This window comes from Rhea pennata, chromosome 1 (assembly GCF_028389875.1).
Source record: "Rhea pennata isolate bPtePen1 chromosome 1, bPtePen1.pri, whole genome shotgun sequence".
Classification (NCBI taxonomy): domain Eukaryota; kingdom Metazoa; phylum Chordata; class Aves; order Rheiformes; family Rheidae; genus Rhea; species Rhea pennata.
Genome location: NC_084663.1, coordinates 32,965,057 through 32,988,684, shown reverse-complemented (window position 1 = coordinate 32,988,684; position 23,628 = coordinate 32,965,057). Strand labels below are relative to the sequence as shown.

The 23,628-nt window shown below is 39.3% G+C and overlaps 1 protein-coding gene across 1 annotated transcript in view; it reads right to left on the bottom strand.

The window, feature by feature from the left end:
* The window catches only part of TMEM117 (transmembrane protein 117), a 210,579-nt gene extending 196,603 nt beyond the window's left edge, over nucleotides 1-13,976 (bottom strand). Inside the window, exons 1-2 of the mRNA XM_062567500.1 lie at nucleotides 13,894-13,976; nucleotides 11,604-11,908 (exon numbers count right to left, since the gene is read on the bottom strand). Coding sequence (XP_062423484.1) covers nucleotides 11,604-11,908; nucleotides 13,894-13,949 — 361 coding nt within the window. The 5' untranslated portion in view covers nucleotides 13,950-13,976. The remainder of the gene's footprint in view (nucleotides 1-11,603; nucleotides 11,909-13,893) is intronic.
* Between the last annotated feature and the right edge of the window lie 9,652 nt (nucleotides 13,977-23,628).

Genomic DNA, 23,628 nt, shown 5'->3' with positions numbered 1-23,628 from the left:
ACTTAAAGCAGAATTCATTCTTAGACTGTCATTCTCACACTTATCTGAAATCTGGAGACAGAAGAATGGTCCAACATAAAAAATGAGTGTAGTACAACCCTACAAACGTTAAAGAGTACGATCTACATCAGCTGGTAGTATCATAACCAAACTCTAAAGAGCAGTAGTTTGTATTTCATATATATAACCTTACACAAGCTTTAATCAAGTTAAGATTTAGTTTGCTAGACATTTGACAATCAGGAAGTCATTCTGATAACCTCTGAGTGTATACAGACTGCATCTGTAAGCTCTTCACAAATACAATAAAAATCTTAATAGAAAACTGAAATAATTGCAGTTTGTCCAATAAAAAGCTTTAACCTACGCAACTGTTTGAAGAGTTAAGTCCTGTATTACCTGGTGTACAATGTGATTTTGGGTGAGAAACACAAAGGAAAAGGCAAAATGAAGACAAACTGACTGGCTAAGGTGAGATTCTAACTCTCTTTCAGCTATGAACTTCAGAAAAAATCTAATAGTAACTGTAACAGAATACAGTACTTAGACCTACTTTGAGAGCCTGTATTTCATCAGCTCCTTTACCTTAAACAATAGCCAGTCTGAGGATCAGTTTCACTGACAGATGATAAAGGAAGTCACCATAAAGGTGATTTCCATGATAAAGGAAGTCAAACAGCAAATCTTTAAATCATTAGAAACTAAGGTCAGCTGGAGCACTTTGCGGAAGCTGTTGCAAGAGGCAACCTAACTGAACTTAGAGGCTACTCAAAAACACTTTGATTCACCAGATAGGTCTGGATGATCAAAACTGAAATAATCAAAGGAGAAGGGTGCTGGTAAGCTGTTTGGGAAGAAAGTCTTTCCACCCACCTCTATATGTTAATTTGATGAAAGGCTGCTCCCTGGGGATTGTGCTACAGAAAAGCATTCTATTCCAGAGGCTCATCCATCCAACTTCTAGATAGAGAGTAACTTCAACAGTTCTGTACCTCAGGGACCAAATTATGTAAAAATTAATTAAGATATGTCGATGATACAGATTTGAGTCAAGAATGCTTTATATGCAGCACTGGTAGTGGAAAGCATCTTAATCTTCTAAGTCAGGAAAGAACTCCCCATCTTGAAATGCTGGTGTCTTAACAAGGAATAGGCACAGAAAATGGTACATGGCACTTGTTTCCTCAAGGTTATACAGCACTTTCTCAGTTTTGCTGCTATTTCCAGCCCTTTCTGAAGATTACCCTTTTCCAACACACATCTCTGAGTAAGGAATTCAAATCTTTTCTATAGAGTGAAAAAGGTCTTCAATTCATGTTGAAGAAGTATTTATTTTAGGAATACCTTCCTAGGTAAATTCAGTACCTCTTGTGTGGCGGTGAAGAAAAAACTGTAAATGTTGTCTTGAGGCATTCATAATGATCACAAATGATCTAGACCATAAAAGGTCTAAATAGTTATAAAGGAATTTCAATTATTCAGCAACAAAATGAACAGTGCCCTTCATTGCCCCAAAGACTCCCAAGTGATCTTGATACACTCAGCAATATGCATGTTCTTCCTTCTCTGGGGGAATGGCCTTTGAAGGATGTCACCCTTCTATAACATATCACATCAAGTAAATAGCTAGAATAGGCTTAATTTGTTTCCTCAACAGGAAGATATGGCAGAAGATGGCTTTATGGCATGAAGGCTCATGTCTCCTGAGGAAAAAGCTTTGTTAATATAAAATCAAAGAAGAGGGATTGACTATACCACAAAGGAAGTAATGCATGAATTCCTGATCTTGCTCTCTGGCTTTCTAATGGAACTGCATCAGGCATCAATCTGATTTCCAATGCAGCATTCAGAATACCCATAGCAGGAAGTGAGTGAAGAACTCTTAGTCTTGAGCAAACAGAGTAACTTTTCCAGTGGTAGAGTTTTGTCTGGAATAACTGACCTATGGGAAGGAATTTGTGTAGTATAGGCAGAAACAGAAGTACCAAAAAGGCATTGATTACTGCCCAGCACACACTATCAAATGAGCCTTTTACACTAAATGCATGACAGCATTGTAACGCTTGAGACAAAAAAGATCTCCACTGTTCGTGTGTGTTCTTTGATGAGTGCTTTGGTAAGGTATTTTCTGGTATGTTTACGTGTCAGTCCTACATTGCAGACAGCAGTGTTGCAGTAGAGTCCCTTTGACTCTGAAGAAACTATGATGTCACATCTGTTTTGATGTATGCCACTAATACAGCAATCAGAAACACAGATAGTTTGCCTTCTTTACCTGTAACATAAGTGATGGAAATCTGTAGACAACCTCAGGACAGTAGTACTCGTTTCACTCTCTGAATCTACACGGGCCCTACAGAAGTGAACTCTAATCATCTTCAGCTGCCACAGACAGGAGGTACAAAGGATATAAGCATGGCTCCAAACCATTTCAAAGTAATCTGAGCTGGCATGTATCAGGAAGGAGCTCATCCGGCAGAGCGGAAAGTATGAGGAAAACCATTCAAAAATATTTTACATTTTCATTTGCTATATAAAAGCAATACGGACCTGTATGGTGTACTAAGGCATAAATTCTCTGGATCAGGAACTCCAGAGAAGTTCCACATAAAATATTACTTATTAATATATTCTTCACTGTCTGTAATCTGTGAAATTTTAAAAAATTACAGCCAGCAGTGAATTAAGATCCATATTTTTTGTCACTTAACCTATGAATCTATGTGGCCACAGAATAGCAAGAGAGCTAGTGTACTTATGTTTTATTGTTAATTAAAACTGTAACTTCTCAAGTTTAAAGCCTTGTTTCCTCTCTCAAGTAAGCTAGAATTAAACACCACTGCTGCTGTGGCTCTCCAAAAACAGTTTTTCCAACTCTGCCTGATCTCTTTATAACCACTCTACTATGATAGCTCATTTTCATTCTTTGTTTAGTATGTTTTGACTCTCACTGGATCTTGTACAGGTTTAGTTTCTTCTTTGCTTTAGTGTAAATAGAAGTGTTTTTCTTAATAGATGCACATTTCATCAGTGTTCCAGAAACAATAGTTAGCATGTGAATAAGTGAATCTACAAAGTCTTAAGCAGCTGTCCACTTTGAAAGGTCATACTCCAGTGTTACAGATCAAAGATGAATTCAATGTAAATTAAAACAAAACTAGGAAGAAGAAGGATAAACTTGAGTTTAGAAGAACTTGAGAAAATTTATGAAGGAGCTGCCTCTTAGTAACAGATAGACCAGAATGAAGATTACTGTTAGCTTTATCATTTGTCTTCAGAATGGCTGTCAAATACACCTAAAAATAGACATATTTTTATTTAAATGCTGAACAAATTGTTGGAGGCTGGGAAACTATTCTGGGAGGTATCATTACAGTCTTCCTTATTCTTACACTCTTACCTCAGCATCCACGTTGGGCCACTGTCAGACAGAATATTGAGCTGGAAGCATCACTAGTTTAACACAAAGTTTTTAATGCTATAAAGTCTTATAAATGGGTATAATAAACAATTGATAATCCAGGTGATAAATTGGGTAAGACAAAGACAGGAATTTGCATCAAAAGTGGAACACGAAAATGAGGCAATGTGAAAAACTGAAATCACGGTTTAAGATATTTAACTGAGGTCTTAACATATTATTTTTCTACCTCTTGTTTGGATATATAATCTCAGATATCTTGAGCTTCTGTTTTGCTGAGAATAAAAAAGGCATCACTTTTCACATTTTAAATGTTTTTTGATATTTAATGTTTTTCTAATTGCCATTGTTATCATTAAATTACCATCATAACCGTGGTTAAACTATCATCATTGTTTTTCATGTGGAAATTTCAGAAGAAGAGTCTTGCTCTCAGACATCTAGGTAGTTATCTGCTTCTATTCTGTGCTATTCAGACCGGGCTCTCACACAACTGCCAATGACTTCACAAAGCAGAAGTCAGTTCTAAACCTTCATATTGGCACCCAGGAACCATAACATGCTAGTGTTTTGGCAGTAATAAATAAGAGCTATTTGTGGATTAATTGTCAGACCAATCCTAAAAGGAAGTTACATGATATATGGGGGAATTCACTCAGCTTAGTACTAAAATGGAGCTGTCTCTGCAGTAAAACATGACAGATGCATAAGAACACTTCACCTTACCTAGAAAACAAAGGAAAACACAGTGCTTTATCTGAATTAAGCTTAAGAAACAATCTGGACTAAAAATTCTTTGTTTGTAAAAGCTTCATGAGATCATTGTTTCTTACAACAAAGCTTAATGTTCATGTCTCAGTTCACCTTGCCCTGTGGCTCTACTGCTTTCAAGTCTGCCCCAAGGAAAATCCTTTGCTACCTGGGAGGCACCAGCCTGAATCATTAAAGCAGAAATGTCTCTGCTGTTTCTGCCATTACTCTGCCAGGGGCTACACAAAGAAAAAGGGGGTATCATCCCTTCTGAAGAAAAAAAAAAGAGAAATAAGAATGCAGACAACTCTCTAACATCAGAAATGAGTTATGTCCCTTATCTGTCTCAATAATGCCCTCAGGAATCACTATTACTTCCCTTCCTGCCCCATACAGAACAAATACTGACCTCTCCTCTTCAAACATCACTTTCATTAGGATTTTTTCCATTTTTCCATATGAAAAATATCTTTAAGAAATGCATAAACTAAACTATTTGCTAAATAGTTCTTAAATTATGAGCACATATTTAGAGTTTTCAAAAGCCCACAGTAGCTTTGTTTTTCCTTTTCAAAAATAAGCAATATTAAACTTGAGAAACTAAGGTGGTTACACTGGCCGATTTGGAGTCCCAGTAAGTTCACAGGGAACAAAATGTTGCCAGATACATGAAGAACCTTTATGCCACTCCGACAGTCTAAGGGGACCTAGAAGGGCACAGTATGACTACGGAGAGCAAGTTCTCCTCAGGTCTCTCCATGCGGCACACAGAGAGGTGGTCATCCACTGAAACACTGCCTCCATCTCCCCACTGTATGGAATAAGGAATGGAAGAAAGTTACCCCTGCACTAGGTTACACCAGCACTACAACCATCAAGTTACTCTTGATAGAAGAAAGCACACTTCTGTTTCTACAGAAGGAATCAGGGAACTACAATGTAAGCCTTTGAGTTACGCATATATAAGGGTTCCTACTCTTGTTATTAGTGCACAGCATTGCCCTGGCTGAACCTCTGATTTGCCCAATCACTGAATCTCTTTTTATTCTCACTTCAAAGGAAAGGCTCCGTGCTACTCTTGTCAAATTGTAGGTATTATTTCAACCTCACTTCCAATCTCAAATGGAAAGAAAAAATCTGGAAGTCATGTCAGAGAGATCAAAACACAGGGCTGACATATCAGTATTAAGTAGCAATAAAATTATTTTTAGTTTTCAGTCACTGGATGCTAAATATTCTCTGCAGCCTTCCCATTACGGATAATCTGACATATGGAGCTCTTTTCACAGCTTCCCACTGCTACTTTGGAAATGGGAGATGTGACTCAGTGGAATTAAAGTTTCCACTGAAAAGAACGTAATTTTTTTGTAGCTACTGCCTTTACCTCTCCAATTGAACTCTGTAATTTACCACCTAAAAGTAATCTGATACCAGGTTGATTCTGTAACTAAAGCTAAGTGCAGCCAACAGTAACCTCATTGAGCCTTATGAGAGGAAGCAGAAATTGCACTTCTAAAAATACTAAAGTACAAGAAGAAATCAGGAGGTCACTTACATGCTTTTTATTTATGTTTTAAAGGTCACTTGTGGTCTCCCTGATGAATGAAGTTCAGACTGACATCTTATTATCGGCATCAGAGCTGGAATGTGATGAGCCTGCACTCACTCAGTGACTGGCTGTAACTTTCTTGGTTTTTTGTTTCTTGTTGATGATTTTGGCTTTTGAAATTGCTTGCTCACAGTCATTTGTGCATTTTTATTAGCTAACAGTTAGATTAGCCCCTTGGCACACTTTTTGTAGGACCAAAATAATCTTACTGTATTGCTTCAACACTCTATGGAAAACAAGAGAGGTGAACTGAAGCAATCACAATAGACTTTGAACATCTTCAACAGCTACTGAAATTCATACTTAACAGGCTCTTGAAGATGGCCTTTTTAACCCACTATCACGAGCTGCTTTCTAAGTCGCCAATGGAAATGAAAAAGCCTCAGCAAAGTTGCTGGGTATTTAGTGACAGGTCTTTTTGTAATGCAAGATACAGAACTGACAAGGGAAAAGAATATACTCTATCAGTCAGGTTAGAATTTATGCAAGTACTGCCATACACCTATCACTTGTTCCTACAGATGGTGTCACAACTGTGCACGTAACTACTGTTACAAATCAGAAGGGCAAACAATCTGGATGAAAAATTGCCATGCAAAAATCCTGTCACTTCTTCGGGGGGGGGGGGGGGGGGGAGGGAGGGGAAAGCAAACCAGTCTGCCTTCTGCCTTCTTCTCCAGGTCTGTGTGCCACATGCTAACACCACTGAGGAGGCGACATGTCACAGCAACACTAGCAACCATACCCGCCCTATTACTGCCACCAAGCACTTCATTCTGTTAAACTACAGCCAAAGGTTTACACCAGCATGACCCCTGCTATTTTAGAATGTTCATATTAAATAGATTATTTCATGATTCTATCCTATGTCTGATACCTAACAGATTCACTTCACTCATATTTAGTACATTATCATCCTGACCAAATTCCATTCCATCTAATTTCCTTTTGCAATCTGTAGACATTCAGTGCTTCAGTTGTTATATACTTTAACTTTCAACATAAAACCAGATGGTGAAGAGTCTGTTTATAGGTTTGTAGTATCTTTTAGAGCCATCCAGAAAAAACATTTGAAAAAACATGTTTTGAGACAACAGACCTACAGTGAGTGCTTTGTTTGTCGTAAAACAGTTCCTAGCGTGGCACTACTGTCCAGGTAAGACTCTGCAACATCAGTGTTGGCCCACAGATCATGGCAATTCCTACAATGACTGTTTTATTTATTCACTCCAATGCCTATGAAGTTTAGGTTATCATTTAACTCTAAACAAACTGCCTACTATGAGCATTTATAACAGAGCAACCCATTAACCTCAACATTTATTCAATTGCTCTGATTTGTTTGCAGTATTATGATGGTTTCCCAGTCTTAAAAAACATGGCTCTACTTCTATATATATAATTTACCATTATGTGTTAGGATATTTTAAGCATTTACTTTCATCGATGTCATTTAGAAAGGAACTTCAAATTATAAATCTATGTACACCCATTAGCAATTGAGTAAAATCCAGTCTCTGTAACAACAGACTTTTTATCAGATTTTAGTATGTCTTTATAATCATTTAGAATCAGAAAAATGTGCAGGTAGATATGTGTGTGTTTTGTACCATACTTACTTTTAAAAACTAAGGCATTTAATATGCAGCATAAACTAAGGATTATTACATTAGTCAAAACAAAGATGTTGACCTGAAAAAAAACTAAGGTATTACCTTTTCCAATTATACTGTCCATTTTAAGAAAAGCAACCGTCTTTCAGAATGCTAAAAAATCTTTTCAAATATAAGACGATTTTAAATTAACATGATAGGTCAGATTTATACAAACAGATGTAAAATGCACAGCCAGAATTTTGGGCCAAAACATTGCTACTGAACTCAGAATTTGGGCCTGAGGCTGGAGTACAGAAATGCAAATGCACCTAAACTGAGAACTGCCTATTAAAACATACACTTTTTAATGAACTCAATCCTACTTTTTCAGAAAGTGCCCCAGAGAAACATGAAAAATGTGCAGAAGCTTATTCAGAAATTTCTTTTAAGTCAGTACTGAAAATCTGAATGATTTTTTGAATGCATTGTGTCACCTAATAGGCTCAGTTTGTAAGCTGCTTCTGCTTTTCTAAAAGCAGAAAACAAAAATCAAGAAATCTCTCACTAAGCAAGACACAGTTTTCTAACTGTAAGCACCAAGAAAACAGTTTTCCCCTACCTCAAATAATTTTCTTATATGGAACAAAAAAATGGAAGGAGACTTATCTTTATTTTTTATTTTCCCAAACTTCCAGTATTCATCTATGACCTTTCCTTTTCCAGTGCAAAATAAAAAGCACGGCAGAATACAGTAGCTAACTAAATGCAAAATATGTTCAGTGATGAATCAAAGTAATTTAGAGGATAACAGTCAAAAGGAAAATTTAAAATTCCATTTGTTCTGACCTTACGTTATAAAAAATACGAAGAATGTACTAGATAAGTATTTTCAATGCAAACAGTGTTTATCACTGGAGATATTTATCAAATGTAATGTTATTTCTTGACTGAATAGTAAGAAATATATTTTTTTTCTAATCTTGGAAGTTGTTAACAGTGTCCTGAAGAAGTCCCTGAAGAGGTTACTGCTCCAAGGTTGCAATGAATACTACCAACTGAAACTTCACCATGTTCTCCAGACCCAAGATTTCTTGTCTTCAACAATATAGTTTACCTACTCTCTTATCTCTCTATAAACTTACAGAGAGATGAAGCCTCAGGAGTATTTTGAGGTCATCTCTCTTTCCACTTTTAGAAACTTAACATGCTTAACCTTAATTCTATTGTTTTTATAGCTCATGCCAGTCACGATTGTCAGACATTGTCTGTCAAAGATGATAAACTATATTACAATGTAGTTCTAGCTACACTACCTTTCTAGCTTATGTGCCAGCTCAGCAAAAAGAAATACAGAAGACGAGGGAGGAAAGAGCCGGAAGGGCACTGGGAAAGAAAATCTGTTTCACCCCTCTTCATCTAAAGTGACGTGCAGATTAATCCTTCTCAATTTCAATTTGCAGGATAGCCTTTGAGCCAAGTTCTGATACAGGGAATCAGACTGGGGTTATTTTGTTTCCTGACTACAGGAAGTTATGCACAGGCCTTAAGGAACAACCAGTCCCAATTCCCTGCACGAACAGAATCTAGCAGAGAAACAGAAGTAAACAAGGAGGGCAAAAAAATGATTCCAAGCAATCATCCATGAAAAAAACAATATTAAATAGAAAATATGTCAGAAGAGCCAGCTATTTAAAAAAACAGACTAGGGAAATGAAAAACAATGAAAGAGTGAATTTATAAAGCGCTCAAAGATCCAGAGGGCATACCAGAGGATCTCAATAAAAACAGCGATTTCCAGACAGCAGGTCATTCACTATTTACAGTAGGTATAACACAACAGAAAGAAACTTGTTTAACAAATAATCACAACCATTCTAATGCAGGTAAAAGCAAGACATAACAATAGTGGCAAATAACTGGCAGGAAGATTTCAGCATGAGCTGTACAAACAGGAGACCTAGGGACACACTCAAGCTGCAAGCCTGCTCTGAAACCTCGCATCATTGTCCCCTCCATGCTATCGCTATCCACACTAGCTCAGTCACAGCTAGCAGCGTGGACACATCAGCAGCAGCACAGTCACACAGATGACCGTCTGGTCTCACTGTATCATAAGCAATAGCATGTTTGCATTGACACACTGCATGGGTGCAGCTCCCCAGCAACTCACAACATTGCAAGCTCAGGCTGCTGGGGACGCCAGCTATCTTGGCTGCACAGTCCTCAGTCATTGCATTAGCAACTCAAGCAACTGCATTGGTAGACAAGAGCAGAAGTAATTTAGTTTGCATGTGATTAGCTCTCTGTGCTGGCTTATCGCTCCATCACATTAACATCAGCGCTGGCTCCAGGGGGGCATCAAATCCATGTGGCCGAGGTTAGGAACAGAACTGGGGCAGATTTACACTGCCTTAACTTGCCACGAAACTGAATTTGCAGGAACCACCTGTAGATTAGATTGCATCTACATCCAAATGGTAATTCAGATCCTCACCACAAATATTCCTAAACCACCACTGCTGTCAGAGGTAGGAAAGGTAGGTATCTCTTGCCTGCTAGCTTCTTCCCAGCACTTATCCCACCTTTGTGCTGCCACAAGTATCTGTATGATCAGATCTTTACTTCAGAAACACTGATATTTGTCCTCCATGGACAGAATTAGCCACTTCATTGACTACAGATATCCTGTTCCATTGAACAGTCATCAAGATGCTCAACTATTTTTCAGAATCAGTGCTTCAAGAGAAGTCTATGTTAAGAGAAGTCTCTTAATATGGTTTATCTTCTTTGTCCCTAGACATAACAGCTTTACATTTGATTTACTGAAACACTTGATACTAGTTTTCTTTCTGTCTTAACAGAATGAGGCAATGAAATGGCCAATCACTCATGTGCTCAGACATGTTCCAGTGATAACCCACTTTGCAGTTCTACCAGTTTAGGAATATAGCACTAGTCCATGTAGATCAGCAGAATGTCTTTGACACACCTGGAATCAGATGCTTCAAAGAATGGTGCAAACCTTTCACCTGCCAACAGTGAGGTAATCTTTTCCATTTTTTTCTACTTATATCTAAAACTTAGATAGCCTTGAACCCGAGGATGCAACATTTACTAGACCCCCTAAAACTATGAATCAATTAAGACAATGGTAGGTATTTTTATATATTTATATATTTACAATCCTTTTCATCTGAAGTTCTCAAGCTCAATACTCATTCCAGGATCATTCTATTCCTTTCAGTCATTCCATAGGTAACTAATTCCCCAGTTCAGTTACATCTTGTACATCTATACAGCTAATAGGTTTACACACACTTAAATTACACACACTTAAAATATCGTATTAGGAACACAATGGATAATTTTTATTTTCCTAAAAATGAATGCTCATTAAAATGATACCATGGACTTAGCAGGCTGCATTAGAAACAGGAATCATCCACTTACTTATATAATGCATTCAGTGAGCAATGACAGTGCTCTATTGCAACACCAATCTACATTAGTTGTAACAGTCAAGTAAAGCAACCATAGTGTTAATGCTCGGAGATCTCTGCAGTGAAAGAAACAATTAGTATTTCCAATAATTGCAAACTGTGTGAATTCAGTAGCTTCTTCGCCAGGAGTTTATCCCTTCATGTAGTAAATGAAATTGGTGGATAGCTGATGATGGCAACCTTACTCTCTCCACTATGCTGTTGCACCCCTTGGCACAAAAGCTCTAAATAAAAAGACAAGATCAAGGAAACCAGAGAAATTCCGTATCTTCTAGCGCTCTCCAATAAAAAAGAAAAACATTCAAAACCAATTGTTTTTTCCCAGCTCCCATACTTAGTGCCTCTGCTTCCATTTATGTGATTTTTGACAAGACATTCAGTGTCACTGCCCCTTCCTACCCTTTGAAGATGCAAAGCAGTATTTTTACGATACTGAAAATCATTGACTTCTCAATTATTTCAAACATACTAGCTTTTGCTGGTTTTAGCTTTTTTTGACTGAAATCATTGTTAGTTATACTTATACATTGCATTAATTTCCACAGTGATGTAAGCTTTGATGTATCACATTCTATACAGGTCTAAACATTTGAACTGATTTATGGCAAAGTTTAGAAAATTGTAATGAGTTTAATGAGTTTAATACAAAATGAGTTAAATTGCAACGAGTTTAATGTAAAGTCATAAAGCCATTATCAAGATGTCAGCAGGTGCATCATATAACTTACCGAACAGACGCTGATGGAACAGAAATTTCCCAGCTATCAGTCCTGTGAGAATGGCAAGCAGCCACAGAAGCACCTTCAGAAATATCCAGCCTCCCCCTTCAGGGTATTTATTTGTTACAAATGAGAAACAATTACCAACAACAATAACATTGGCTTCTGTCTGACTGTGAGACACTGGATCTTCAGCAAATATTAAGAAGTTAAAGAAGATCACTAAGTAAGCCACAACTAAGCGAGACCACGGGTGCTGGAAGTAGTAGCGGAAGTCTTTATCCATCCTCAGATACTTCAGAACTGTTCTGTGCCTGTGTATAAAGATACAAATGCACAATGTTACACATACCAAAAATTCTGGGAGCTTAGGAGATAGCTGCACATCAAAAAAAAATCAAATCACTACCACCTTTTAATAAGTCACTTTTATTACGTCAGACTTGACTAGCAGTGAAAGCTCCAATCAAAAAGCACTATTAGATGCAGAGAAAAACTGCAATTTCTGCCAATTCCCACATAAAAACAAGCAAACATATTTACACTATAGCACACTATTTTTAATCTCAAGCACTTCTGTATTAGTTTTTTAAAGGTACAGCTCTATAAACAGGGCATGAAAATATACCACTTAAGAACATGATAGGTGACATGAAACTCAAGAGTGCCTTTCCTTCCACATTCTAAAAATATGACACAGATTCCACAAATATTCATGTGAGGTTACTAAATTGAATCTTTCTTTTTACGGGAAAAGCATGGAATGAGTCCAGTGAGGTCTACTACTGCCTCATCTTCTGGAAGTTTATGAATATAAACGGTAATCGGCCACACCAGAGATGCATGTTTATATGAAGGAGTAACATAATGGAAAAGTTCCTAGAATTAATCCTTACAGCTCAGACAAGTCTGTGGAGATTTTTCTACTGATTTCAGACAGTATGCCAATAATTAAGCATATTTTCATAAACCAAAAATAAAAGAACTCTGAGCACAGACTGTTTTGTAGGAATACAAAAACTGTATTTTGGAATTTGTTTACTTACTTAATAAAGATAGTGAAAAATACAACTGAGAATGGCTAAGGTTTCAGTTGTTTGTCACTTGATTTCTTCTCCTTTTATTCAGAACAAACTACTTGTTTCATCCAGTTGAATCACTTTGTATTCACAAAAATATAAAAAGCCTTTTTGTTGTGGAACACTGCAATTATTTAAGGGACTCGGAGTGTAGGAATAAAAAAAAAGTAACTAATAATATGACTTGTTTATTACAGCTTGACCCTTAAAAAATACAGTATACTTAATTGAATAGATTTTTGCAAATGTCACCTGCCCTGCAGGAGAAGAAAATAAATAAATAAATAAATAAATAAGTAACCTACTGCTTCTTGGACCATGGACTAAATATTTCTTTGCAAACTTAAAAATGTCCTGTCACTTAAAAACTATTTAATGCTGTAAGTTGAATTATTTTTGTAAAAGTACACAGAATCCTGTGTCCATTTAAAGTAAACAAAAGAATACACACTCTATTAGTAGATTTAGAGAACACATTCAGTAAATAATAAAAAGGCAGCTTTTATGCTGACAGATTTCAAACGGATTACATATGAAAAAGCAAAAAATATAACGGAGAGTTAAAAAGTTGACCCAAGGTACTGTCCGCCCTTTGAAAATTTTCTGAATAGTAATTTAAATCAAGGATCACTGCCTCAGCAGCCTATGAAAACATCAGTTTGGAGCAATGCAATCACCTTTGTAACTGTAAGGATGCCCAAAACTACTTTATCTATTCCATATTCCTGTTATCAGAAAGAAAAGTTCTGCAATTTTCCCCATGTGTATGAACCATCTTAAACTCTGAACGGAGCTAGAGAAAAACAAGTGTATGCCCTGGTATTTTTGGCCACTCTGTAACACCCTAGGGCAGGCAGGCAGCAACCGAAGACGCGATCCCTGGGAATTATCTTACAGCATTAGGAACCAATACTTCAGGCAGCAGTTATGCTGAAACACTAATAAAAAGCCCAGTCTTGACGCACAGCCCTATCTCTGTGCCAGAAAAGCGGGGTGCTCAGCAACCCGCGCACCCCACGCACATCGCAACCTGTTAAATCGCGCTATTCCCCACCGCATCGCACCGCACCTCCCGCGCTACCGCGCGCGGCCCCGGCGTAGCCCGGCCCGGCCCGGCCCGGCGCGGCGCGGCCCGAGGCTCCGCGGCCAGGCCGCGCACCGCACCGCAGCGCGAAGCCGGGCCGAGCCGGGCGGGGGCTGCCCGCCGCCGCCTCACTCACCGCGACGGGGGATGCGGCGCCGCGGGCGCGGTGCCTCCTGCGGCGCGGCTCCGCATCTGCCGCGGCGCCCTCCCAGCAGCGGGCGGCCCCCGCGCCGCGCCGGCAGCCCCGCAGCAGCCGGCAGGGCCCCCCGCCCCTCGGGCTCGCACAGCGGCGCTGGCGCTGCGTCCCGCCCCCGGGCCGCCGCGGGAGAGGCGGCTGCGGCGGCGGGAGGAGGAGGCCGGAGGGAGGGAGGGACGGGACCGGAGGGGAGGGGAGCGCGGCCCCGGCGCCCGGGGGAGCGCGCCCGCGCCGCTGCGCGCCCGCGGGCGGCTGTCTCCCCCGGGGGGGGGGGAGGGATGGCGAGCCACGGCTGCTCTAGCACGGCAGGTGATGAAGGAAAGCGGGTCAACAGTCAGTTCCCGCGGGCCAGACTTCAGTGCCAAATAATTAGCTGTAGAAATTACAGATGCAGGGAGTAGGGGGTCACATTCGGAGGCGTATTATCCAGAAGCAAAAGCACAGGGGTGGCAGTGCCGATGAGCTTGCTTAGGAAGAAAGCCCTCACGTTGGGGAGAAGGTGGTCTAGAACCGTCTTTCCCACGTTAGAGGGGCCTTCCTGAGGCCAGGGCCAGTCTCCAGGCTGCACACACATTCAGTACTGTCACAGTATTGGCCAAAACACCTCTACGCAGCCCGATGAGTTCATGTGGCACTGTAGCCTAACTGTAGACCAAAGCCTTTGTCTGTGGGACTTGGTCCCTAGCGCTAGTTTACTGGTATTGCTGACATCCTGGGAATACCTTTGCAGGGTGCTTTCTGCAGTGCATTTTGGCATGTTCATAATGCAGAACGCGCAAGGTTTGGTTGATCATGAAGATGGGTGAAAGCCAACTTGAAGCTGCTATACACAGCCTTAATAATTAAGATTGTTGTAAAAAAGTGACATAATTCTGTTTTAAGTAGGCAGCTGAAACAAGGCATCACACACGAAACAGATACTCATTTGCTTGCTTTGGGCAGGTGCCCAGAGGAGTGTGAAAGGGCCTTTCAGTGGGTCATGCTGTGGAAGATGTCAACCAGAACAAGCACCTGAAGACAGACTTTGAGTGACACCGTGCTTGGTGAGAGCTGAAAAGGGTCTGATGCTTTCTACAATACACTGTCTCCAGTGGTTTGATCTCTTCGGTACTTATGGCAATATAATTTTATGTATTTCTGTAAAAACATAACTGTATTAAAGGTATCTGATGCTATCACTGAATTATCTTCCTCGTGGAATAACCTAGAAGACCCACAGTTTTTGGTTACCTGCTTAGGTATAAAGCTGCAACACTGGATATTTAACCTCCTCCCCTGAATTATCTTTACAGTAAACAGAAATTTAAAATATCCGGATAAAAAAAAAGTATGTGCTGCTAGAGAGGACAGAAATACAACATAGCACCCTATCCATGCAACAATTCTGTGTGCACTGCTGCCCTGTACAGAAATTAGTCTCCCTGCTCAGCAAATAAGCATCTATATAGAAGGAAGCCATCACCCACCATAAAAGATCACACTCTTCTTGCATCTACACATAAAAAAAAAATAGTAAAAAGAGAGAGAAATTCTGTTCAGCTCAGATGGAGATACATGTTACAACTCATACAGTTTTCCAGAGAATAAATCAGGAAGTCTTTGAAACTATTATAAAAGTCAATCAAATGAAAATCATCTACTTTTCTGTTAACCAAACATTAAACTGATCCATATACTCCCACTTACCAAATAGTTTACTCATTTATTAAAAACTAAAAAATAGATGGACCTTCCTGATCCCCCTTTTAACCAAGCAATCAAGTTCCATTTGATTAAGTACATACCTGAATAACAACATTAAAGAAATAAGTAGACATGCGTAATCAGGCTGAGGGACTGTCAACAGGATAAAACCAAACTGCATCTATAAAGCTGCCAATCGCTGAACAGGCCAGCAGCAAAGCCAGTAAGCTGAACATAAAAAGCAGGCTCAATCAAGACAATGAGTCATCTTGAAAATGCTAGTTCCAATGCTGGTGAATGAAACCATTTTACCAGTGTTCCTCCTATATAATGGCATTAAAGGAACTATCTTTTTGCACTGAGTTTCCAGCAGATTTGTGTGTATTGAACTGTGTATCTTACTGCAGTATGAACTTCTGCAAAGTCATTTTTACACTCAAATCTGTGGACTCGGCTTTCTGCGTATTAGCCTGTAGCTGGGAAGTTATCTTAAAAGAATCTGCTGTCTCAAACAGCTCTGGTGAAAGAAAATGCGCCAAGCTACTGCACATTCCAAAACAATGACTCCGTACAAGCAGACAGGTTTTGCATGCCAGAAAAAAAATGCTAGTTTTGTCAGTGAAAAGCCTGCAAGCCCAAACTAAAGGGATTTGTGCAATCAGTCTATTCAGAACACCACATGAAGAACATGCAATTCACTGTAAAACTACCTGTTCTTTTGCAGTGTATCCAAGACTGAAGAGCAATTCTGGACAAAGAAGTGAATACTATAGCTTCCTGCTAGAAAGCTCTCTGGTATCCCACATTGTCTATAGGGACCATGTGCTCAGCTGCTTGGTCCACAACCTGTGGACCACATTACCACCTCTGAAATGTTGTGGAATCACAGAAGCGCTGAAGCTAGACTGTACCTCTGCAAAAATATACATACTATGTAATGAATTTTAAGTTTCTTTCCCTGTTTAAGGATTTAAAGGGCAATCTTAGTTGAGGCCTATTACAGAGGTTTCCTGCCTGTTCTAGCACCTTCCTCTAGGGGCAAGTTGTAGCCAGACTCACCGTTAAAACCGGATCGAGCCGGCCCTCCGGCACCCCAGCGGGATAGCGCTGGCGCTCCATAAAAGGAAAGGGGCTTGAGCGCCCCCTCTGATTGGTTAGAAGCTTCTGGAATATACCAAGAAGTGCATAAAAGGCCGCGTTGCGGCCTTTATATATTAAATTGGAGTAACTTATTTGATGTAGTGTGAATTGTGCATGGTCATGCACAACGCACTGGATTGAGGGAGCAGAAAGCCAGATAAAAGCTTTTTGGTATTGGGTATTGGGTTTGGGTGAGTAGATACAGATCACAGCAAACTTGACAATGCACCAATATAACTGCAGAGCGAATCTGTTTCCACTGAATGAAGCACATACAGGTGCTTCTGTCAAGCATGGTGTGGCCCAAATAGTGGATCAAACCCTAGGAATACAACTGAGTTGCACTTGCTAGTTAGTTCAGTATGATTTTCCAGATGGTAGTGCTTGGTGAAAAACTACAATTTCACTGAAAATTAATACATCAATCTTAAACCCAAAAAACAGCCAATCACAGCCTGAAGATGATTAATAAAAGAATTATCCCTTTCTAGTTAGTTTAGAGACTAGTTTCTTTGCTGTCAAATTTCTTGCTCTGGATGAACCAGGAGAGGACTGAGTTCTGTAACATTTCTTTAAAGCTTTTTTTCATCATATGTAGAGATAGGCAGTGTCTGTTACACAAACGTCTCTTTTTAAATGGCCAGAGAATATCCAGTGACAAAGGCCTGCTATTTTTAACCCACACTACTGCACTGTGAAAGAAGAAAGATAAATGTAATAATTTATTCAGCAAGTGGGAATGCATGCAGAATGGATAGGCACTCTGAGTAAGTACCCGAAAGTACAATTAAGAATGTAGAATGCAGTTAGTGTCCTTTGTTCAGATGTATAGAATGAATTTCTTTTCATCTATAAAAACATTAGCGAGTGGATTGTAGAATATTTTGGAACAAATGCTGAGTATTGAAGACCTTCAGCTTTTGCTGAGACAGCAAATGCGATCTTTTGTATGTATGTGTGCACCTAGATAGTAAATGGACAGAGCTGAGCACTAACACTGTGGAATCTCAGATGCCAGAAGTGAGCTGTTCAATTACTTCTGGGTTTGTTACAAGCATTTCTATTCTGCTTCCTGTGCATTTCTGTGGTTTTAAACACTGAGCACTGTAGAATAAGGATCTAAGATACAGGTTTATTCTGTCACATCTCAGAGTAATTTACACAATCAGTAATAAAGTACCGTAACGGGACATAATGGAGCGAGCCCTTTGGGGGATAAAAAGGATGTTTTCGTATTTTTAAAGGTATCTGAGAGTGTTAATTTGTCATGGGTGACTCCCTTTTAGGAGAAAGGTCTCTCTGTCTGATTTCCCCCACCAGTGAGGTCCCAAGAATCAGAATCCGCTGTCCCAGGTGCTTCTTTAGTATGTCTCAGGAGAGCTTACCTGCCTCATGTTGCCTGTGTCAAAAGATAAATTGATCTAACAGCAGCTGGAACCTTTTCTTCTGGAAAATCTGGATGAGGCTTTAAAACAGCAATGAAAAGCATACATGGAGCTCCCAGGAACCTGAGATCTGATACACTTATGTTCACAGCTATGTAAGACATGTAGAAATAGACAGGAACATGGTATCTCAGCAAAGATAGACAAAGTGGCAGAGAACATACAAGACAAAAAACTGAATTTTGAAATATTGGTATTCCCAGGCTACAAGGTGAACAGTCTTAGCAAGGCACAGAGACTCTATGAGACTCTTAAGAGAGGAAGATTAGTTTGCACTAACTGTACCTCATTAAGAGAGGAACCAGCATTTGTGTACTGACAAGAAAACGGGATAAATAGTAGCCCATCATCAGCCCGCTGTTAGTGTTTGAGCTCAGTATTTCACAATGTCTCAAGCTAGCCATTTCAAGCAAGTGCTAAAACGAAATGGAAATATGTATGAGAAGAATGCTACCCAGTATCTCTCTTTTGAGTTCACCTGGAAGGCAACTGGATCTATGCTAGCGCTGCACCAGTGAATCATCCTAGATCAAATAGAACAAAGAGAGCCATTAGAACAAATAGAGCAAATGAGCTGCCATTAGAAGCAGCTCACATACTCTTGCTCTACCATTCAGTGAAGGAATTTTTAATTATTTCAATAGGATCATGATTTGGTCTATGCCATAGTAGGAAAAAAATCCATTTTTACCGAATCATTGTCATCTGAGTTGTTTCATTTAGTGTTCATAACAGTAGTAGAGAATTGTAGTTGAGTGAAGAAACCTCGCAGAAGATAACTATTTTTGAGGGTACTTAGAACTAACAACCAAGCTCTATGCTCGAAAACGACTCCTGGTCAGATGACCCACCCACATACAGGAGGTAATTTCCATTCTTGGCAGATAAGCTCTGTTCTAAATCTAGACAGCATTGTGCTAGGTGGCTGTCCGCCAGGACCCATTAGCTTTCTGAAAGAAGTTTTGCTACAGCCACAAGTGCTTGGTTAACGGTATTATCATCCAATTGGGATTGAAACAGTCCCAAGTACATCTTCTTTCTCATCAGGAAATAGCTATCAGGTCCAATGGAGAGCAACGTACAACAGCCGTAATCAACACAGAAACATGGAAAGGAGATGCTGCTGAAAGTCACTGAATGTGCCCGGTCTCTTCAACGATAAAGGGGTAATGGAGCAATTTTTCTAGACTGAGACCCACAGGAAGGTTTTACATAAACACAAACAGCAGCTGATGTTTGCTTTGGAATTTGTTTTCATACAAATTGTTCATTTTTAATACAAGTGTTATTTAACTGAGGGCTTTTACTATTTCCTGGTGGCGAAAAGACTTCATTCCAATTCTGGGAGACAAAAGCATGGCTTCAGTTACTATTGCTTTGTTATCATCTTGTCTCTGTAGACTGCAGCAATGTAATAGACCTTACCATAAATAATCAGATGTTCAGAAATTGCAATTAGTATAAAACAAAAAAGTACATCTCTTTCACAGCTAACCCTTCCTGAGCAGATCATACCCTGCTTCCATTTCCCTTGCAGTTTTGTGGAATCCACTCAAATTTAACATCCCTATATTCAGTGTCTGAGAAGATGGTCTGAGAAAGCATCCCATACAAGCTATTCCTGACAGCTTAAGGTGGAAACTGCAGTCTATAAATGTAGTCCAAAGATCTAATGAAGCTGTCCAGGTCCTCACAAAGTTTTTCATGCTTTCTTTGACCTGAGAATCACTGAGCATTATCTAAGATGATTCTTAAAAGTCATTTTAAGCACTCTAAACACAAAGCAAACATTTTTGACCTTGTCTTCAATACTTCACAAAGCAAACATAGGTTTTAAATAATCAATATATATATTTTTTTCCTTTGGAGAGAAAAGGCAAATCCAAGAACCACAGAAATGGTTGTTGCACTGTTTAATATACTTCTGGAATTCATTCAAACAACACATGATGGAGAGAGAACAAAAACTCTGGAAAGAGTGGCCCAAAGAGTGACTGGATTGCAAATCATTTTTCACATTAGGTAGTCACTACTATTAGGGTAAAGCTGTGAAAGAATGAGTCACATTTGAAAAATGTAATAATTTAAAAATCACTGAGGACATGAAACAATTTTATTATTACATTGTTCTTTACATTGTGAAGGTGCGTAAAAATGTGGATGCCATGTATAGTGTCTGTCTACAGATTTAACAGATCAGAATAATGGCTAGAGAAGGAAAACAAAACCAGTAAACCATATTCACAATGAATTCTTTAACAGTGTCAGGAAGCACTTAACAGAAACATCCAAGAAATACAGGAATTCCCACCAATTGCGCTTAATTCAGTTTATTTTGCAGGGCATTTGCTGCTTATTCTCAAAGATAATACCAAAACATGACAAGAATCAAATCTCTACAACTTACAGGATAGCAAACTGTATTGCTCCAAATCTGTTACCACGTATGGCAGTGGTCAGAAAACCCACAGTAACTCAACTAGGCTATCCACTTAAAATAGTTGTCCGTCTAGCATGCTCCTGGCCACGCTGGATCCTGGCCACTGTTTAAGCAGCTAGAAAGAAAAGCATGTGTAATTACGAATTCTAAGGGACAGGAGTTAGTTTACTTGCTCATATTTATGAGAAACATACAGAAATACCTAAGAGCTTATAAAATCTAAGGCTATATTCATGGAGCTATACTTAATAAAATACATGAAGCGAGAGCTGTCCTTTATACTGCAGCAAAGAAACACTTGTTACAATGGCAAGAGAGCATTGAGCTCTCTTAACACATACTTATAACTATATATATAGAGAGAGCAATATTTTTTCATAGATGACTACCTATAACTTTTAGCCCTTACAAAGAAATACCTATTTGCTTTGAACATAGTGTGGTGTGTTGGTTGATTAGAGTTATGTATATTGAACACACACCAAGTGCTGGCATGCTCAGAAATCAAAGTCCATTCTGGTGTGCGTAGAAGCGCCTTTCACACATATCCTCAAAGTTACGATCAAATCTGACTGTATGAGAGAGTGTGGTTTCTTTAACTACTTACGGGTGCAGAGGAAGAGAGACTACTTAGGTAAACAGTTGAAGTTTTCATTTATTTTTGAAAGAAGAAGTCTGCATTCATTCTTACTCTATATGGAAGCAAGCTGGTCTTGCTGATAGAATAATTCCCTAATACTATAATTGTTCTCATGAAAGTACGGTTATTTTTGGAGAACATGCCCATGAAGGGAGAGAATAATCTCATCGTGAGTTTTGAAGAGCATCAGGATAAAGACCTACATACAGTGGTCTATACTACAGAAAGTGAAGTTGTAATATTGTCCAGTAAAAAGATTTCCACTCTTCAGCTAGTGGAAGTGTGCTGAACGTTTGAATCATCATCTGTAGGTTGGTATGCATGTAGTAACAAAAACTGAACATAATGACAGACCTTGTACAGACCTTCCCAGCACCATCGCAACAGAAGAAAATGTTGGCACACAATTACGGAAGCTATGAACACAGATTAATTGAGGATTCCGTTGAGACCATCACAGGAGCATTTAATAAGAAATGAACAGAGCATTATTAAACAAAGAGGAAGTAAATGTAGAGGGAAAAAGACGGTAAAGACCATAAAAAAATCCAAAGGTCATACAGAAAGTACTGTATCAAAGTCTAGTAATAATGTTTATTTCTTAGAAATGTTTTATATTACTCCATCTTACTACAATGTGGGGAATTTGGCAGTATGTGCTCTCTAACAAAACAATCACAGCCTTCACCATATGCAAAAACTAGCGTCTGTTGGAAAAAAAATGAAATCAAGTACAGAGTAAGAAAATGCAACTAATAAAAAGGCAAAGTTATAATAATGCTTATACATATGCAAATAAATACATCACCCTATTTTTATCCTGAGACTCTTCTTAATGACTTACGATTTGGATAGTAGTACAATCAAAAATACTTCAGTAAGACTGAAGTGCACTCTAAAATTCAGTAGTTTAGCATAAACTTCTTAAATATAAAATCCTTGCTCAGTTTTGCTTGTTTTTCTGCAACATCTCTTTTTTGTCAAGCAGCAAATATCATAAGAAAATATTTCTGATACTCAGACTTTAAGTACACTTCGCGGTTTGTTCGACTTTTTTTCCAAAAGGTCCTGTGAAATGCCAGTGTATAGAAGCCTTCATTTTTAAAAATTTCCTGCTAAGCAGACATTAAAATCCTATTTCTGTAGTTCACTGTACATCCACTCCCACTTTCTGTATTGTACTCCTCTGACAGATTGGTTGGACTGGTGTGGTGTGCTCTCAGGTAGTCAAGGTGATCTCAATTTGGTGACAGATACTGTAGTCTCATATCAGTCCAGTATTTCCAGTCTAAGTGTGGGCTACCATTGAAAGCAGAGTCCCACAGACTGGGCCACACATCCTCCTGCTGTACCGGTACTCGTGCTCCTGGGGACACGTGAGCAATTGGATCAAGGATCAGATCTGCCTGAAAACTTTCTTTCCTCAAGGTAATTGCAGCCAAATCAGCCCTTCACAAATGCAAATGCCAGTGCATGGGAGGAACCAAGAACGTAAGACCAATGATACAAAGTAATTGTGATAGTGTAACATCTTTGGCTGCCACTCTGACTGGAACTGCAATACTCCTCCTCTTGGAAAAGCGCTTGTCCAAGAGTTGCTTTAGGTTTTAATGACCTTTCTGCTCTGGGAGGCTTATAAGTAGATCTGACTTGACTGTTGCTGTCGCTGATCTCTTGCCTTCACATGAAGTCTTCTTTCTTTCTTGCAGCCGCTTTGCTGGAAGGAGGATAAACTGCAGCTTCTCTACACCGCAGCTGCTGCAGTCCTCACTCTAGTTCCAGCTCTCTAGGGGAGGATGCGTCTCCATAGTGACTTCTTCTTTGCTGGACTAGCATTGCACAGTGGAGCTCATACACTACAATTCCAATGCTAGTTCACAATTACAATGCCAGGTAGGACACTGACTCCCTCAGCTCATGTCTTCAAACCGGGGATGTGACAAAGTGTAGACACCCACATCTGCCAACACAAATCAGTTGACTTCAGAAATCTTTGAGCTACAGGTCTCTAGAAACTGGAAATGTATACCAGGTAAGTATTACTATATGCTTGCCTTACTCTCTTCTTTCTTGTGGGAAATAAAATCCCCACTGGAGGGGATAGGCTGCTGGGTTAGGTATTTAGTATGCCCAGTTACCACATTTTTTATGTTCTTAGGTTGAATAGTGACCCATAAATTCCTGCTAACTCCTTGCGAATCAGCATCAAGAGAGTAAGTGCCCGTAGTCCTGCTACATCTACAAATATCTGAATATGCTACCTGAGGAGTCTAATCTAGGCAGATTAAAACCGCAGGGTACAGTTCAGAACGCAGAAGCCATTTTTA